Below are 19480 nucleotides of genomic sequence, written 5' to 3'. Positions count from 1 at the left end.
TCCCAGTCTAATTAGCATATTACCCTTTTATTAGTATAGATGACAACCTGGAAAAGATGAAACAGTAAAAGATCAGCTGGTCAATGGTTGACAGGGTTTAGGGAGGAGGGAGGAATTTATGGAACATAGGTGATTTTTATGGCAGTGAAATTATATGATACTATAAACACGTCATATGTTTGTCAAAACTCATAGAATGGCCTTAACTGGTTTGGCTAAGTGGATGAAGCGTTGGCCTGGGAACTGAAGGGTCCCAGGTTCAACTCCGGTCGAGGGCATGTGCCTTGGTTGTGGGCATGTCCCCAGTGGGAGGTGTGTGGGAGGCAGCTGATCAATGTTTCTCTCCATCGATGTTTCTAGCTCTATCCTTTTCCCTTCCTCTCTGTAAAAAATCAAAATATTAAAAAATAAGAAAAAAAACCCTCATAGAATGTACAACATAAATTGTGGACTTTGGCAGGTTTATAGAGAAAAAAAATAAAGAGACAAAGGAGAATCTACCTTTCTGGAATTTTTTTTTTTTTTTTACAATCCTCTTTAAAATCAATTGCCCCCAAGTAGAATGGATTCCAAGGTTAAATTCCATTAATTTAATATAAGTCAGATCATACTGATTTGAATGTTATTCAAAGGACATATAGCAGGGGAGCTAAGTGGGTGGGGGAGGAACACCTGTAATAATCTGAACAATACAAATTTATTAAAAAAAAAAAAAAAAAGACATATAGCGATACATGTATAGCAAACTCAGGACACACAGGTATAGCCAGCAGACAAAGCTCCCTTTTTCTCATGAAATCATCTTATAAAAGGATGACTTTGGAACTGGAGCAGATGTTAGACATTATCTCATGTTCATTCTTCCTTTCATGGGCGAAGAAATGAGGCCCATAATTGACAAGGAGATAGCTGACTGTGAACCTTGAGGTAAGCCACTTTACCAGATGCAGAATGATGTAGATACCGGATACTATGAGGTGTTGAATCAGATACATTAAAGGAACAATTTATTGCCCTAACTGGTTTGGCCCAGTGGATAGAGCGTCGGCCTGTGGACTGAAGGGTTCCAGATTCGATTCCGGTCAAGGGCATGTACCTTAGTTGTGGACACATCCCCAGTAGGGGGTGTGCAGGAGGCAGCTGATCGATGCTTCTAACTCTCTATCCCTTCCTCTCTGTAAAAAATCAGTAAAGTATATATTTTAAGAAAAGGAACAGTTTATTAACGTAAATGCTCTGCTCCACTTAAGTTCATTTCGGAACGCCCAGCAGCCTCCCACGAATGAAAATCTTCCCCAGCTACATTAGACATTTTTCTTAGATCTGTCTTTTGTACCAGGGGGAAAAACACAACACTTGTAAATTACTCTAAGGGAAACATTACTTAACATCTCTTAAGTGTCTCCTGGCAGTGATAGAGCCTTCCTTTCATTGGAAAGGAACTTAGGACAAAGGATTTGCCAGAACAACTGGAGAAAATACATACGGCCATCTTTCCAAATGGTTTTCCCTCCCTGCAGTAAAATGTATTCTGGCGTTCTAAGATGTCCAGCCTGACATTTTTTTATGAGATGGTCAATCAACTAAGGCTATGGCAACTAACTCATGCAAGCACAAAGGCAAAACCAAGAGGGCTTGCTCCAGTCAGAGTTCAGCTGCCATAAAATAAAGTTTTCTGGAGACTTTAAACAGGTTAGTTTTATTTCTTTTTTCTTTATTTTTTAAAATATTTTATTGATTTTTTACAGAGAGGAAGGGAGAGGGATAGAGAGCTAGAAACGTTGTTGAGAGATAAACATCAACCAGCTGCCTCCTGCACACCCCCTACCTGGGATGTGCCTGCAACCAATGTACATGCCCTTGACCTGAATCGAACCCAGGACCTTTCAGTCCGCAGGCCGACGCTCTACCACTGAGCCAAACCGGCTTCAGCCACTGAGCCAAACCGGCTTTGGCGTTTTTTGGAGACTTTAATACTAGGAACAACACCAAGAAATTCCTTTTTCTGAGTCCCAGCTTTTACTGATCCTCGTTTTATTCTGATTAACCTCTTAGATTGATTCTTTGCTGATTCTTACTCCCAGGAATATCTCCCTCCCATTACTCTAACCTCCAAAACATTTGATGAATTGTAACTAATGCTACCTTATAAAAATCCTCATTTTATCTTCTTGCCACTCTGCTTGAAAATTTAAATGTAACCCTGACCGGTTTGGCTCAGTGGATAGAGCTTTGGTCTGTGAACTGAAGGGTCCCAGATTTGATTCCGGTCAAGGGCATGTACCTTGGTTGAGGGCACATCCCCAGTAGGGGGTGTGCAGGAGGCAGCTGATTGATGTTTCTCTCTCATCGATGTTTCTAACTCTCTATCCCTCTCCCTTCCTCTCTGTAAAAAATCAATAAAAAATATATTTTTTTTTAAAAGAAAATTTAAATGTAGCCCAGCCAGCATGGCTCAGTGATTGAGCATCGACTTATGAACCAGGAGGTCATGGTTCAATTCCCAGTCAGAGCACATACTAGGAGTGCAGGCTCCATCCCCAGTGTGGAGTGTGCAGGAGGCAGCTGATCAATTATCTTCTCATTGATGTTTCTATCTTCCTCTCTTCCATTGTGAAATCAATAAAAATATTTATTTTTATTTTTTTAAATATATTTTACTGATTTTTTAAAAATATATTTTATTGATTTTGTACAGAGAGGAAGGGAGAGAGATACAGAGTTAGAAACATCAATGAGAGAGAGTCTTCAATCAGCTGCCTCTTGCACACCCCCTACTGGGGATATGCCTGCAACCAAGGTACATGCCCTTGACCGGAATCAAACCCGGGACCTTTCAGTCCCCAGGCCGACGCTCTATCCATTGAGCCAAACCGGTTTCAGCTATTTTACTGATTTTTTTACAGAGAGGAGGAAGAGAGAGGGATAGAGTTAGAAACATCGATGAGAGAGAAATATCGATCAGCTGCCTCCTGCACACCCCCCACTGGGAATGCGCCCGAAAACATGCCCCAGACTGGAATCGAACCTGGGACCCTTCAGCCTGCAGGCCGATGCTCTATTCACTGAGCCAAACCGGTTTCAGCAAATCTGATCTTGTTGCCTGAATGTGTTACTAAAAATATCAACGTAGCAAAGTGACCATCTTATAATGGGTGGGAAGGCCAGTCCCCGGATTCATAAAGACATGGCTTTTAATTGCCATTCCTGCCAGCTTCCAGGTGTGCGATCTTACATTAATTACATTATAGCAAGTTATATCACACACGAGCTTCCTTCGCCTAGAAAAGGGGAAAAGCACTTAGATCTGCCACAACGGTGCTAGCAAGGGTTAAATAGAATTAAAACAGCAAAGTGTTTGGGACAACCTATAAATCAGAGCTGCAGTGTTCAAGCAAAGTGGAAAATCATGATCGATGTTTTATCTCAAAATCAACACAGAACAGATGCGGCCCTAACACTACACCCTCCTAATGGAATAGTCTCCCAGACTTCTGTAAACAGAACCAAGGGGAAACAAACCAAATGGCTTCTCGTGTAACGGTAGTCCTTCCTTTTCTGGACACGGCTCCAAACCTTTTGTGAACGTCTTCGGTACTGGTAATTGTAGACAAAAGGAAAATGCGGAATAAAACAGTTCTCATAAATCTCGTTTTGAGTATTTCCCTGCACTGTAAGCTTTCAACACATGACAGTAATGAGTGGCATATTAAAATGATAAATATAAACAGGATGCTTAAGAAAAAAAGAACAAGGTGACGGTGGTCCTCAGCCTGTTTTTGGATAATTTTGTTCTAAAATTTGATTTTTGTATCTATCTTTTGTAAAAAAGGTTTTCCTCCTGGTTATGGAGATCACATATATCTTACTGAATTATATCAATAGTACATATGACTCAGGACAATCTTTGTTCCTGCCCTAAGAAAATCACTGTTCACAGTTTGATGCATAAGCTCCCCGTTTTCCCTGGAGTACATACAATTAATTATGTAAACAAGGATGGAATCATATTAAAAGTCCTGAACTTTATTTATAAGGCAACTTTCCATGATAGGACAGAGAGAGAGAGAGCTCATTTTTTTTTATAATGGTTTTTATGGATGTACTCTGACTTAGGTATCCAATTCGCTATTAAAAAATGACTAAATTATTTCCAGGTGTGTGTGTCTTTCAGCATTCCACAATGCTTGAACTGAAGTTGCTGGATCAAAGAGAATGAGCATTTTAAAATGTTACAAAATTTAAAAAAAAAAAAACACAAAGAAAAACCTAAAACAAATCAAAGTCTTATGATTATTATTAAACTGCCTTCCCTGAAAGATCACCCCTTGTGCCCTGGCTGGTGTGGCTCAGTGGTTGGATGTCATCCTGTGCAGAAGGGGTTGTGGTTTGGTTCCCAGTCAGGGCACATGCCCTGGCTGCAGCTCATTCCCTGGTAGAGGGCATAGAGCAGGCAGCAACTAGATGTTTATCTCTCTGTCCCTCTTTCTTCCTGTCTAACAATCAATTTTTATTATTTTTTATTTTTTTTATTTATTTTTAAACAGTATATGATTATATTTAATAACAAGTTTGGATACAACCAAAAAGTAAAACACCGGAGTAAAATAGTAACAAAAACATGGTATTTCATTTGCAAATGCATGAGAAATGGTTAACATCTTTAGTGATAAACAAGCTCTTAAAAACCAGTCTAACAATCAATTTTAAAAATCTTAAAAAGAATTAATAAACATGAGTATGAGTGTGGTGTTTTATGCCAAATACTAGATTTTTTTAAATATACTTTTTAAAAAATATATTTTGATTTTTTACAGAGAGGAAGAGAGAGGAATAGAGAGTTAGAAACATCGATGAGAGAAAATCACTGTTCAGCTGCCTCTTGCACACTCCCCACTGGGGATGTGCCTGCAACCAAGGTACATGCCCTTGACCAGAATCAAACTGGGACCCTTGAGTCTGCAAGCTGACGCTCTATCCACTGAGCCAAACCGGTTTCAGCTTAAATGTTTTTATTTATTTCAAAGAGGGAGAGGGAGAGAGACTGAAACATCAATAATGACAGAGAATCACTGATCTCCTGCACACCCCCTACTGGGGATCGAGCTCACAACCGGGGCATGTGCCCTTGACTCAAATCAAACCCAGAACCCTTCAGTCCACAGGCCAATGCTCTATCCACTGAGCCAAACCAGCTAGGGCTGTAACAATCTTCTTTTAATGTCAGCATTACATGTCGCTTAAAACTGCTCGTTTAAGTCCATTGTGGTACTTCTTGCGTAATTTATTCTAAGTCCTTTGGAAACTGTCCTCTCAGACGCATTCAAAAACAAAACACCTACATTATGCAGCACCAAGGAGAAATATTCGGGGAGCCAGGCTTTTGGCTCTTAGTGTCCATGCTCCCCCTGCTGGCACTAGTGCGACATGCACCACAGGGAGTTGGTTTCTATCACAAAGATTCCACCACTAAAAACAAACCAGGTTTTGCAGGAACAAACTTTTACAGGCAGCCTTCGAGTTACACCGGACTCGACATCGTTTTGTGGTTATGTCACCATCTCCCATTTACTTATAAAAAAAAAAAAAATGTTCAATCATTTTAACGGTTGTACATATGTGCTTCATGTTTTTTGGTTTTTTAAATTACACTTTTATTGATTTCAAAGAGGGAGAGGGATAGAGAGAAAGAAACATCAGTAATGAGAGAGAATCATTAATTGGCACACACACCCCGCCCCAACTGGGGATTGTGCCTGCAACCCAGGCATGTACACTTGACCAGAATTGAACCCGGAACCCTTCAGTTCCCAGACCAACTCTTTATCCACTGAGCCAAACTGCTAGGGCTGTGCTTTATGTTTTTTACTATTTATTTACCACAAGTAACGGTCAGGAATTGTTATTTTTCTTTTAAATTTTTTCACTGTTTCACTTCATTACGGCTTTGTATGTGCTCCATGTGAGTGACGTAGGTGCTTATGTAGGTGGGTTCCAACTTACGGCAAAAATTGCCGTCACGCTATAGGAATGGATCTCCAATGTAACCCGAGGACCTACTGTATTCTTTATGGATCCCGATGGCTTTCTTTCTTCCTTTTTGACATATCTGAGAGTCTGTAACAGAAGTTCCAACCTAAACTGCCAGAATCTGATTTTATTTTTATTTTATTTTTTTCAGAATCTGATTTTAGATAATAATCTATATATATAAAAGCCTAAGGGACTGGTCAACTGTTCACTATGACACACTGTCCAGCAGAGGTCAGACACTCAATGCAGGGGCTGCCCCCTGGTGGTCAGTGCACTCCCATAGCAGGAGTGCTGTCCAGCTGACCGACGGGTTCCATAAACTGAATATACCGTAATATAGTCTATTCAGACAATGGACTGTTATCTGCTACAACACAGATGAAGCCTGAAGATATTATGCTAAGAAGCCAGACACAAAAGGACAAAGCTTATTTGATTCCAATCTAGGTACTGGCAAATTCAGAAATTGAAAGTAGATTAGAGTTTACCAGGTAATGGTCAGTTTCCATTTGGGATAATGAAAAAGTTTTGTAAATAAATAGAAGTGAAGGCCTGGCCAGTGTGGCTCAATGGTTGAGCCTCGACCTATGAACCAGGAGGTCATGGTTAGATTCCTGGTCAGGGCACATGCCTGGGCTGCTGGCTCGATCCCCAGTAAGAAACATGCAGCTGATGGATGATTCTCTCTCATCATTGTTGTTCCTATTTCCCTCTCCTTCTCTGAAATCAATAAGAACATATCTACACTAATAAAAGAGGAAGATGCAAATTGACTGTACCTTCGGGTGCCCACCAGCCAGAGTATGCAAATTAACCCAACAAAGCTGTTGGGCTAATTTGCATATGCAGGTGCCAAGCATCTGGGAGTGGGATGCATCGTTGCCATGGCGACGATGAAGGTGTTCCACACTGCCCCAGCCACTCGGGGCCTCTGGGCAGCATGGGAAGATGGAAAGGTGGCTCCAGGCCGGAGCAAAGGCAGTGCTGGCAGCCAGGGGAAGGAAGGCCCATTCTTGCATGAATCTTCGTGCATCGGGCCTCTAGTTTAAAAATAAATAAAGAGATGACAGTTGCACAACATTGTGAATGGAATGTAATTAATGCCGGTAAACTGTACACTTAAAAATGGTTGAAATGGGCCGGGACCGGTTTGGCTCAATGGATAGAGCGTCAGCTTGGGGACTGAAGGGTCCCGGGTTCGATTCCGGTCAAGGGCATGTACCTTGGTTGCGGGCACATCCCCAGTAGGGGGTGTGCAAGAGGCAGCTGATCGATGACTCTCTCTCATCGATGTTTCTAACTCTCTCTCTCCTTTCCTCTCTGTACAAAATCAATAAAAAATATATATATTAAAAAAAATGGTTGAAATGGTAAAAGTTATGTGTATTTTACCACAATTAAAAAAAAAAAAGGGGGGGGGACCAAAGTTAACTTGGACAAATCCTGAAAGCACTGTCCTAAGTGAAAGAAACCAGACACAAAGGCCACATGTTATACGACCCCATGCATGTGAATGTCCAGAATAGGCAAATCCACAGACAGAAAATAGGTCAGTGGTTGCCAGGGACTAGGAGGAAGGGGTTGGAGAGGACTGGGCGAGGGGTGTGGTGTGTGTGAGTGCTAAAGAGTACACCTTTTTGGGGTGGTGAAAATTTTCTGGAATTAGTAGTGATAGTTACAAAACTTTGTGTATATACTAAAAACTACTGAATTGTACACTTTAAGAGGATGAATATTATCTACAAAAAATGTTAAGTGACTGGCAAAGGAATAACGTTTTTCTGACAACATGTTAGAAATTCCTTTATTATTACTTATTAAGCACCAGCTTAATACTGCAGAAAATTTCAAATCACCCTTTGACAGTTCCTTCTCCCCACTCCCACCCCCCAAATTCTTGATAATGAACCTTTCATGTAAAGACATGTTCTCTTCTCTCTTCTGTATAAAACTTTATGAAATAAAGGCAAAGAACTGTGTACGTTTTGCTGTAAAATGCCGCCCACGGTTGTGGAAACAGGGTCTGCCCAGCTCTCTTTACTGTCCAGGTCCTGAAAGACTCTTGTTCATGAACTGTCTCTTCACAAAGCAAGTCCACCACTAACGAGAGGGGACAAAACAGAATGCACAGGGGCAGTCAAATTACAACGCAAGTTCAAGGGAAGGCCAGAATATGAATTTACTTAATGTTAAAATTTGTGTTAGTCTGGCGGCCCTTACGTTATACACACTCCTTGAAAGCACGTGTAAAAATGTAGAATTAATTTTTTTATTTAGTGACTTAAGGTTATTCAAAATTACGAAGACAGAATGGAGGTAATACATTCAAATTATCTCATGCAAAAAAATTTTTTTTTAAATCTGTCCTACATGGAATCATTATGCACAGTAATTCACTGAGACCTCCTACCATGTACAAGGCACATATTCAAAGTTTAGCAACACTGCAATTCAGAAACTAAAGGTTTTCTTGCAATGAAAGATCTTAGTGTGATTCATTTAATGAAGACTATAGAATAAAAGGTGAGTTAGCAACCGAATAGGCAAAGAGGAGGGTCTTACCTTGCTGGGCTTATCATTCTGAGGATCAAAAACTTTCTCGCAAAGTCTCAGTCCAGTCTCTTGCCTTAGCTGCTGCAAATAGGCCCTCATCACTTCTACAAGAAGGAGCAGGTGGGACAACACGAAAACTGTATCACAAATGTGCTCGTGACTGATCCGGACACTGGCTTTTGCAATTTATTTCTGTACACTCAAACAGGTTAAGAAATAGAAATGACAATCTAGCCCTGACTGCTTTGGGTCAGTGGATAGAGCATTGGCCTGTGGACTCAGGGGTCCCAGGTTCGATTCCAGTCAAGGGCATGTACCTTGGTTGCGGGCACATCCCCAGTAGGGAGTGTGCAGGAGGCAGCTGATTGATGTTTCTAACTCTCTATCACTCTCCCTTCCTCTCTGTAAAAAAAAAAAAAAAAAAAAATTCAATAAAATATATATTAAAAAAAGAAGCCGAAACTGGTTTGGCTCAGTGGATAGAGCATCGGCCTGCGAACTGAAAGGTCCCAGGTTCGATTCCAATCAAGGGCATGTACGTTGGTTGTACGGTGGGGGCTGTGCAGGAGGCAGCTGGTCGATGTTTCTCTCTCATTGATGTTTCTAGCTCTCTATCCCTCTCCTTTCCTCTCTATAAAAAATCAATATAATTATTTTTAAAACATCTCTTGAGAGTGGCTAATAAGAGAATATATGTGCTAATGATTCCACTCCCAATTGTATAGCCATCAAGGCAAGAAGAGGAGGAGGAGGGTAAAAAGTCAAATGGGGAAACCCTGTGCCACGTAGAGAGAAGAGAAGATACTGTCCTTACCGTCTTCCTGTTTGTTTGCAGGTTTGGCATAAATTGCGTTCAGGGGAAAACCAGGCTCTCCGGGAATGGGAAAATTAGTGATTCCCAGTGTATACATCTCTTTCTCACCTTGGCTTTTGGAATTGCACTAAAAAAAAAAAAAAAAAAAAAAAAAATTATATATACACAATATATTTTACAGGGGGGGAAATAATAATGTTTTAAATAATTAAAATACAATACACAGAATTACCAAAGAAACCAATTATACTGAAATGCAAGAACTATATTAAAATTTTTTTTTATATTAATAGTTTTATATGTGCTTCTTTATTCATGCACTAAATACAAAATCTTGCCATGGCCCTAATAACTAAATTCTGAAGGAGTGACGTGCAAACAATATTGCAAAAAAAAAAAAAAATCTTCCCCTCTAAATGCAAAAAACTGTGTTTTCTATTGGAGAAAAAGTCACAGGTATTGCTAAAACAACTGTGGGTTGTTGTCCACCTTAATAATGAAAGTAAATGCTAAATTTCAGTTACAGGTTAGTGAAAAGAAAGATGGACTCTTTTCCCACTCAGGTTCATGGACCCCTGAATTCTATCCTTGGACTCCCAAGTTAAAAACCTCTGAGGCAGCCCTAGCTGTTTTGGCTCTGTAGACAGAGCATCAGCCTTCGGACTGAAGGATCCCAGGTTCAATTCCGGTCAAGGGCACATGCCCAGGTTGCGGGCTGTAGGGGCCGTGCAATGATTCTCTCTCATCAATGATGTTTCTACCTCTCTCTCCCTCTCCTTTCCTCTCTGAAATCAATAAAATATATATATATATATTTTTAAAAAAGAACCTCTGAGCCAAAGGCTTAACAGGGATATTTTTACTCAAGATTTCTGTCTTAGGAGAAGACATACAATGCCTTATCCTCTGATTAGTCAACCGCACGGTAAGTTTTGAGATCCACATTCAGATTTTTCTTTCAAGTCCATGTTCTAAGTCAGAGGAAATATGTTCTATTTGCTCCTAAAGTCTCACTAAGTCCAAATACCTATCAGTAATTTATTTTCCTAACAGATGATCATGCAAGTTTCATTACCTTTTGGAGTTTCTTTAGACACTCAGAAATGTAGAGAGTGATGTATATCAAGGTTCTATCAGCTTCATTCTACAGAGGAAAAAACAAAACTTAAAAACAGTCCTGGACAAAGCATATCATGTATGTGGAACAAATGAATTCAAATCTTTGTCTTTTGATTACCAACAGAAAACTGCAAAAGTATAAGTTACTATAACATCAAAAATTCCTTCTCCAGCCCTCGCTGGTTTGGCTCAGTGGGTAGAGCATCAGCCTGTGGACTGAAAGGTCCTGGGTTCCATTCCAGTCAAGGATTGCAGGCTTGATCCCCAATGGGAGACTTGCAAGAGGCGGCCAAACAATGATTCTCTCTTATCGTTGATGTTTCTATCTTTCTCTCCCTCTCCCTCCTCTCTGAAATCAATAAAAATACATTAAGAGCCGAAACCAGTTTGGCTCAGTGGATTGAGCGTTGGTCTGCGGACTGAAAGGTCCCAGGTTCGATTCCGGTCAAAGGCATGTACCTTGATTGCGGGCACATCCCTAGTAGGGAGTGTGCAAGAGGCAGCTGATCGATGTTTCTCTCTCATCGATGTTTCTAACTCTCTATCACTCTCTCTTCCTCTCTGTAAAAAATCAATAAAATATATATTTTTTAAAAATACGTTAAGAAGCCGAGACCAGTTTGGCTCAATGGATAGAGCGTCGGCTTGGGGACTGAAGGGACCCGGGTTCGATTCCGGTCAAGGGCATGTACCTTGGTAGCGGGCATAGCCCCAGTGGGGGGTGTGCAGGAGGCAGCTGATCGATGACTCTCTCTCATCGATGTTTCTGACTTTCTGTCTCTCTCCCTTCCTCTCTGTACAAAATCAATAAAATATATTAAAAAAAAAAAAATACGTTAAGAAAAAGTCCCATTCTCCAATGCAGTCTTCTGAGGCCCGCTTTGTCTGCCTTGTGCTGCTCCTGCTGTCCTCCGTCCCTCTTGCCCCTGGGTTCCCGAAGAACTGTGCCAACAGCTCCTCACTCTGTGTAGGAAGCGGAGTCACAGAGTTGCCAGGAAAGCTGAGGTGCGCCATATGGTGGGCTAATTTTAAAAAGCCCTTTCGCTTTAGGATCTCTGCCGAGAACAGAAACACTCATGGCTCTGTTCATGAGGAAACAGTATTTCATGTGTGACTTGCTCTTGAAGAGCTCCATAAGCCCAACTCTTATCCTGAAGGAACACGTGGAAAGGGTGATTGGGTGTGGGTCCCATGTGGCACGCACTTCAGGTCAGAGTTTACACAGATCTGCCCCGCCAGCGGGCCTCAGTGGTTGAGCATCAACCTATGAATCAGGAGGTGGCGGTTCAATTCCCATTCCGGGCACATGCCCGGGTTGTGGGCTCGATCCCTAGAGTGTGGGGTGTGCAGGAGATAGCTGACCAATGATTCTCTCTCATCATTGATGTTTCTCTCCCACTCCCTTCCTCTCTGAAATAAATAAAAAATATACTTAAAAAAAAAAAAGTTTACACAGATTTATAGTTTAAAAAACAAACTATACATTTCCCTATATTTCAGATCATGTGATATTCAAGCGAGAATGAAATGTGGCAGGATTATAATATTTATTTACACCTATTACAAATAAAACACGTAAGACCATGCATTAGATACAGAAAACGCTCTGCTAATAACAAAGAATATTTAGACTACAATTTGTAGGCCAAGTGTCTACAAATAAAGATTTCAGACCCTGTTTGATTAAAAAGTCAAAGTTTGGCAGGGAGTTCAAGTTTCATATTCTAGAATATTATCCATAAAATGTGTTGACATTTCTTGTTAACTTACTCATAGCGGAAGCTCAAAAATATTTTCCCATTTCCCCCTCTCCTCTCTATCACCTTCCTCTCGACCCGATTCCTACCAAGAACTAAGAGAAGGGGAGAAAGGGTGCTTAAAGGAAGGGTCAGGGTCATTGGAGTTTATTTCTCCATCTCAGGCCCAGGATACAGAAATGCATAAAAAATAACATAGCATATAAGATTTTCAATTATAGACTGGTACATTGTAGGTACTTAATTAATGAAGAATGAGGAAACAAAGACCAGATAATAAATCTCAGGCTTTGCAGTTTTTATTACAGCCACTCAACTCAACTATTGTGGCGTGAAAGCAGCCATAGACAAAATATAAACAAATGTGTATGACTGTGTTTCAGGAAAACTTTTTTTTACAAAAAGAAGTGGTGGGCCAGATTTGGCCTTTTGGCTGTCATTTGCCAACCTGTGGTGTAGACTTTGAAAGAAAAAATAAGAAATTCATATTGACAAAGAGTCTAACATTAAGTACTATTCTGGATTTTTAAAATCATATAATCTCATTTTATTTGAAGCAACCTGACTGCCAGCTCGATCTTTTTTCCCATCAGAAAATTACTTGAATATTAAAAGCTCTGTACTTTACCTTAATTTCATAGTTTTTGAAGAAGACATTGGCCTTGAAGTAATAGAGGGCTTCATCCACAATATCTGTGTCTTTTGCTAAGCAAGATATAAGGAGAGGGGGCAGAGAACATTAGCTTAATGCAAAACAACATCTAGAAAAGCTACAAAGAAAAAAAATTATCCAAGATTAATGAACAAGAGTTTTGGAGTTGAATAAAATAAAATGAGGCTACTGAAATATAAAGTCTTTAGAGAATTTCTAGAGAAATATATACATAATTTATTCTTATAGCTTTATTGTTTTTATAAAAATTATACATACTCATTAGAAAGATTAATCAATACCAAACAATTAAAAAAATACATTTTTTTTTTTTGGTTTCAGAGAGAAAGGGAGAGGGAGATATAGAAACATCAATGATGGGCTGCTTTCTGCACGCCCCCTACTGGGGATCGAGCCGGCAACCCGGGCATGTGCCCTTTGACCTGAATCCAACCTGGGACCTTTCAGTCCTCAGGCCTATGTTCTATCCACTGAGCCAAAATGGGCTAGGGCCCAAAACAATTTTTAAAATATATTTTTATTTATTTTAGAGAGGAAGGGAGAGGGAAAGAGAGATAGAAACATCAACGATGAAAGAGAATCATTGATCAGCCGAAACCGGTTTGGCTCGATGGTAGAGCGTCGGTCTGCGGACTGAAAGGTCCCAGGTTCGATTCCGGTCAAGGGCATGTACGTTGGTTGCTGGCACATCCCCAGTAGGGGGTGTGCAAGAGGCAGCTGGTCGATGTTTCTCTCTCATTGATGTTTCTAGCTCTCTATCTCTCTCCCTTCCTCTCTGTAAAAAATCAATAAAATATATTAAAAGAAAAAGAAAAAGAAAAAAAGAAAGAGAATCATTGATTAGCTGCCTCCTGCACGCCCCCCACTGGGGATCGAGGCTGCAATCTCAGGCATGTGCCTTTGGCCGGAATCGAACCTGGAACCCTTCAGTCCTCAGGCCAATGCTCTATCCACTGGGCCAAACCGGCTAGGGCACAATTTTTAATTGTCACCCTGATCTCATGTCCCAGAAATAACTATTAACACTTGGTGAACATCATTCCAGACATCTCTCAATGCATTTATAAAAACAGACTGAGACATAAACTAACTTTAATAAAATGACTTAAAAAGCATTCAACAGAATTTTATTTCAATGTACCTATGACAGTTTCAGAAAAAAACCACACCTCTTAACTGTCATTTAGGAACCCATTGGGGTTTTCATACACATCTTTCTGTTTACAAAAACTATGACTTCAAATATATTTGTACAAGCTGTTCTAGGTGGCTAGAGACTGAAAAAAGCCAGAAATACTGTTGTGACAAAGACAAATCTCATTACAAATTTTTTGGCAATTTTTGGTTTTCCTTTTTTTTATTTTAAGAAGGTCACAGTCCCAGGGGCTTGGTATCCGGCAGCTGGTTTCAGCAGAAACAGTTATTTTTATCTCTTGTCCATGCCTGCTATCCCTCTCACACAGCAGAAATGCAAAATAATCCTGCAGTTTTAATACTCTGCCAACATTCAGCAGTCATTATTTCTGCTCATTCCTCTGCTAAAGAATTTCAAAAGAATTTGAACTCTAGATGTGTATTTCTTTTTAAAAAAATATATTTTATTGTTTTTTTATAGAGAGAAAGGGAGAGGGATAGAGTTAGAAACATCGATGAGAAAGAAACATGGATCAGCTGCCTCCTGCATACCCCCCACTGGGTATATGCCCTTGACTGGAATCGAACCTGGGACCCTTCAGTCCGCAGGCCGACACTCTATATACTGAGCCAAACTGGTTTCGACTGTGTATTTCTTTTTAAAAATATATATTTTATTGATTTTTTACAGAGAGAAAGGGAAAGGGATAGAGAGTTAGAAACATCGATCAGCTGCCTCCTGCACTCCTCCTACTGGGGATGTGCCTGCAACCAAGGTACATGACCTTGACTGGAATCGAACCTGGGACCTTTCAGTCTGCAGGCCTACGCTCTATCCACTGAGCCAAACTGGTTAGGGCTAGATGTGCATTTCTTGAAATCTATTTTCTTATCTGAAAAAAGAAACTTCCTCAAAGATTTTAACGGTTTTTACAAAAACCAGCCAGTTCTTTTAAATGTCACCATAGGTGGTGGGGAGGCTACAAGATTCGGAACCCAGGAGGATATTTGGCACATAAAAGGTGTTCAAAAGGTATTTGTAAATAATTACATTAATGCTAAGAGCTATTTACCGGTAACTCCCAGCATAAGATTATATTCATCCATAATTCCAATTTGGTTGGAATCCAGTTCTCTAAGGAAGAGGAACAGGTCATTCCTTAGCTGTAGAAATCCCCAAAGAACTACAAGGGTGGTAATTAGATTAACCCCTTGGTCAACTGCATCTTTTGAAATACCATATGGTATTTTGCACCGATCTGAAAGGGTTCTTCTCAAGGAATCTAAGCCAACATGGACTCTTATTATTTTTTTCTCTGCACAGTAATTCTTTTATGTCATTTTTCTTCTCTTTGGTCTGCTTTCTTTTCCCCATCTGTTTCTTTCTCTTCATTTCAAAATCAAATAAAGACTATAGTAACTCACCAGATTTATTAAATTTATAAAGGTCAAGTCTAACAGTCTGGCAGAAGGACAGAGAGGGCCTCAGTAAAAAATTATTACTTAAAGCCATGGCCTTGCCCTGACTGGTTTGGCTCAGTGGATAGAGCATTGGCCTGCAGACTAAGGGGTCCCGGGTTCGATTCCGGTCAAGGGCATGTACTTTGGTTGTGGACACCTCCCAGTGGGGGTTGTGCAGGAGGCAGCTGATCAATGTTTCTAACTCTCTAGCCCTCTCCCTTCCGCTCTGTAAAAATCAATAAAATATATTTAATAAATAAATAAATAAATAAACCCATGGCCTTGGAAACCATGAATGGAACTCAGTGCAGACCCTTTCTGGGTGCAGGGAAACCATGTCTAATATAATACAAATCATACTGGTGGCAGATTATCTCAGAATGTGTCAGAAGAGTCTCAGATAGTGTCTAAAAAGAATGGAGCTTCTGCTGAAACCGGTTTGGCTCAGTGGATAGAGCGTTGGCTTGCGGAATGAAAGGTCCCAGGTTCGATTCCGGTCAAGGGCATGTACATGGGTTGCGGGCACATCCCCAGTAGGAGGTGTGCAGGAGGCAGCTGATCTGTGTTTCTCTCTCATCAATGTTTCTAACTATCTGTCCCTCTCTCTTCCTCTCTGTGAAAAATCAATAAAATATATTAAAAGAAAAAGAAAAAAGAAAAAAGAATGGAGCTTCTGAACAGTAAAAAATGGTTTGGAGCTGGGGGTAAAGAGGGAAATGTGAGTACCAAGAAAGAAAGCAGATATAAAATTCAGAATTAGCAATGTTTCTTAGGACATATCTTTTAATATATAATATTGAACCCTGGCCCTGACCAGTTTGGCTCAATGGATAAAGCATCGGCCTGCGAACTGAAAGGTCCCAGGTTCAATTCCGGTCAAAGGCATGTACCTTGGTTGCAGGCACATCTCCAGTAGAGGGTGTGTAGGAGGCAGCTGATCAATGTTTCTCTCTCATCGATGTTTCTAACTCTATCCCTCTCCCTTCCTCTCTGTAAAAAATCAATAAAATATATTTTTTTAAAAGATTAATCCCTGGCTGATGTGGCTCATTTGGTTGGACGTTGTCCCATGTACAGAAAGGTGGCCAGTTATAGATTCTGGTTGAGGCACATTCCTGGCTTGTGTTTCACTCTCACATTGATGTTTTTTTCTCTCTCTCCCTTTCCCTTCCTGTCTCTCTAAAAATCAATGAAAAAATATCCTAGGATGAGGATTAAAAATAAAATAAATAAAAATTAAAAATTTTTTTCCCCAGCTTGGTAAGGGGTGGGAACATGGCATCCTATAGAAGTAGCAGCATTAGATTAGTTTGTAAGAACTGACAGTGATAACAGAAACAGTGTCAAGATTTAAGCACATTTTCTCTCAACAAAAAAATCCTGGAGAAATTAGCAGCAAAGATAACGTCCTATTAGATGCAACATATACCCACAATCTTGGCAGGCCTAAAAAGCAATACCCACCAAACAAAGAAAATACAACAGCAACCAGAGACAGAGGACTGAGCCAAGAGTTTCCCTGACTTAATGGCCGAGGGTTGCTGGATGCTTCACGCCAAAATCCGAAAATAATGGAAAGGGGTTTCCACTTACTCTCTCTCGGGGCAGGTCCTTTGAACTGACTTCTGATGGGCAGCAGCGCCATGTTGCCAATGAGCTTGGTGTCGGGGTCCATGAGAGAAGAGTGGTAAGCCTACAGTGGAAGCCAGATAAGAACACAGAAACAGAAGCAGAACAAATGTCAGCGGGAAAAACAAGTACATTTCTCGAAAGGGGGAAAAAAAAAAAAAAAAGTAACCTACCCAAGATCAACCAGGGCATGAGACAGAGAAGGTGGCAGCAATATGCAGAACTTTTTTTTTCGGGCTAATGGAGAAGTTAGATATTAATTGTGTAACATCAAGATATTAAATAAGTGCTCGGTGTCCAACTGGAATGCTCATAGGTCTGTAGAGTACTGGCTTAAAACCTGGCTGACCAAGGCTTTTTGCACTAGTTAGGTGTGCAGCCTTTGGGTAAATTACTTAACTTCTCTCAGCCTCAGGTTCCTCCTCTGGAAAATGAGAAAACAATAACATATCTACTTCATAGGATCACTGTGAGGGTTAAATGGGGTAATTTCTATAGAGTGTGTAGCTCAGGGCCTGCTTGGAACACATCAGGTGTCAAATGGTAGCTATGGGATTCACAGTATTTGCATCTAGAACTATGGCTTGTGCCTTTTTTTCTTTTTCTTTTCTTTCTTTTTTATTTTTTTATCACAGGTATGCTTCATCTACAGCAGCCTCCACCATCCCCTTCACCAGCCCCTACAGCTACTGTCTGGTTCCCCGTCTATTTTCTTCACAGCATCCGTCACTATCAGAACTTACCTCCTTTATTCTATGTACACTCGTTTCCTGTTAAGAACAGGGATTCGCTGCCTGAGTCACTGCTGTCACCGAGCTCAGTAATGTTTGTTGTTTGAATAATCAATCCCATGTTGTTGAAAACCTCCTTTTCCCTAATCTGCGAAAACGCAGACCTGCCACGACGGCCATAAATCTACCCCACAGAGGGGCTATCAGAAACGAAGGGAAACCAGACCACCATTAATTTCACTCCCATTCTAACGCACAATAAAACCGAAACGTGTGGAAGCCAGGCCCGGCCCCTGAGTTTGCCCTGAGGGCCCTGAACCGGCGGTGGCGCCCCGGGCGGCGGTGACAGGGGAGGAAGTGGGTCTGACACAGGAAGAGAAGCGGAAGGGACCCGTCCCCTGGGTAGGAGAAGGAAGTGGGATTTTAGAAAAAAAAGGAGAAGCCGGACCCTGGACTAGAAAAATGAAAAATAAAAAGTGTATTCCTTGAGGCTTTGGGGACCCAGCCGGTGCCGGGTTGGGGTGGGGGTGGGGGTGGGGGTGCAGAAGGGGCAAAGATGGGGTTGGCACTGGAGAGAAGGGGCCAAAGGGCTGAGGCAGCCTCTCTCGTACCCGTGGCCGACACTCCCCGGTTCTCAATCCCACAAGAACCGGCTGCCTCCGCCCTTCCCGGCTTCGGCTCCGGCTCCCTCTCCCACCGGGTGGGTCCGTTCCCCTCAGCGCACGCACGTTCCTCCCCGCTCTCCCCCATCCTCGCCATCACCTCACGCCCCTGACTCACTCGGGCTCCTTACCGGCATCTTGACGCCTCCCGGGTTTCAACTCAATTAGGAGAATCGGGTTAGAGAGAGGAGCTTCCGGTCCCCGAGCTTGGGAGGGGTAGGCGGAAGTGAACCGGAAGAGGAGGGCGAGCGGAAGATTGGCGCTTCCGGCCTTGAAGTCCCGCCCTTGGCTGCTGGGGCTGCGGGGACCCGAAGGGGCGCCAGGGGGCGCGCCAGCCCTACGTAGAGGCTGAATGTTGCGCATGCGTGAAGCCTGGAGCTGGCGGTGGGTCTTGAGGTCACAAATCCCTGTGAAGCATTACCTGGGTCACACTATTTTATTTTATTTATTTAAAAAAAATATATTTTATTGATTTTTTACAGAGAGGAAGGAAGAGGGATAGTTAGGCCAACTCTCTATCCACTGAGCCAAACCCGTTTCGGCGGTACTGCAATTTTTTGTGTAATGATTGAGAAAATGGACTCTGGATTTGAATTCCAGCTCCTACTCTTATAGGCTGTGTAATTTTGGATTAATCTAATTAATCAGTTTCCTCACCTGTAAATGGAGATAACAGTATTTAATTCAGTTTTGTGAGGATGAATGAATTGCATGTAATGTGCTTAGCACTTACATGCCTAGGACATATTAAAGGCTCAGGAATTTTTAAACTATTACTAAGAAGCACCTCATGTTAAAAGACAAATTCATTCCTGCTTTGGCCCGTTTCTTCGGCCAGTTCCTCAGACTGAATCCTTTGCTCCGGGTTCCCACACTGAGGTCTAATTCTGGTCTCCTATCAGATAGCACCTTTC

General features: G+C 41.3%; 1 protein-coding gene across 1 annotated transcript; it reads right to left on the bottom strand.

The window, feature by feature from the left end:
- Positions 1–7809: 7809 nt before the first annotated feature.
- ARPC3 (actin related protein 2/3 complex subunit 3) lies at positions 7810–18825 on the bottom strand. Its single transcript, XM_084868093.1, has 7 exons — positions 18698–18825; positions 17138–17237; positions 12905–12981; positions 10476–10544; positions 9401–9527; positions 8596–8690; positions 7810–8133 (listed from the first exon to the last, which is right to left on the bottom strand). Exons 1-7 carry the CDS (start codon positions 18701–18703, stop codon positions 8071–8073), a joined length of 537 nt encoding a protein of 178 aa, XP_084724219.1. The 5' UTR covers positions 18704–18825; the 3' UTR covers positions 7810–8070.
- Between the last annotated feature and the right edge of the window lie 655 nt (positions 18826–19480).

Source organism: Pipistrellus hanaki (assembly GCF_964339955.1).
Source record: "Pipistrellus hanaki genome assembly, chromosome: 19".
NCBI classification, from domain to species: domain Eukaryota; kingdom Metazoa; phylum Chordata; class Mammalia; order Chiroptera; family Vespertilionidae; genus Pipistrellus; species Pipistrellus hanaki.
This window is presented reverse-complemented; position numbering and strand designations above follow the sequence as displayed.

Coding starts and splice junctions, on each gene's coding strand:
- ARPC3 (XM_084868093.1), bottom strand. Junction 10,545..12,904: donor TCAAAAACTATGAAATTAAG/GTAAAGTACAGA, acceptor TTTCCTCTGTAG/AATGAAGCTGATAGAACCTT. Junction 8,134..8,595: donor AGAATGATAAGCCCAGCAAG/GTAAGACCCTCC, acceptor CCCTCTCGTTAG/TGGTGGACTTGCTTTGTGAA.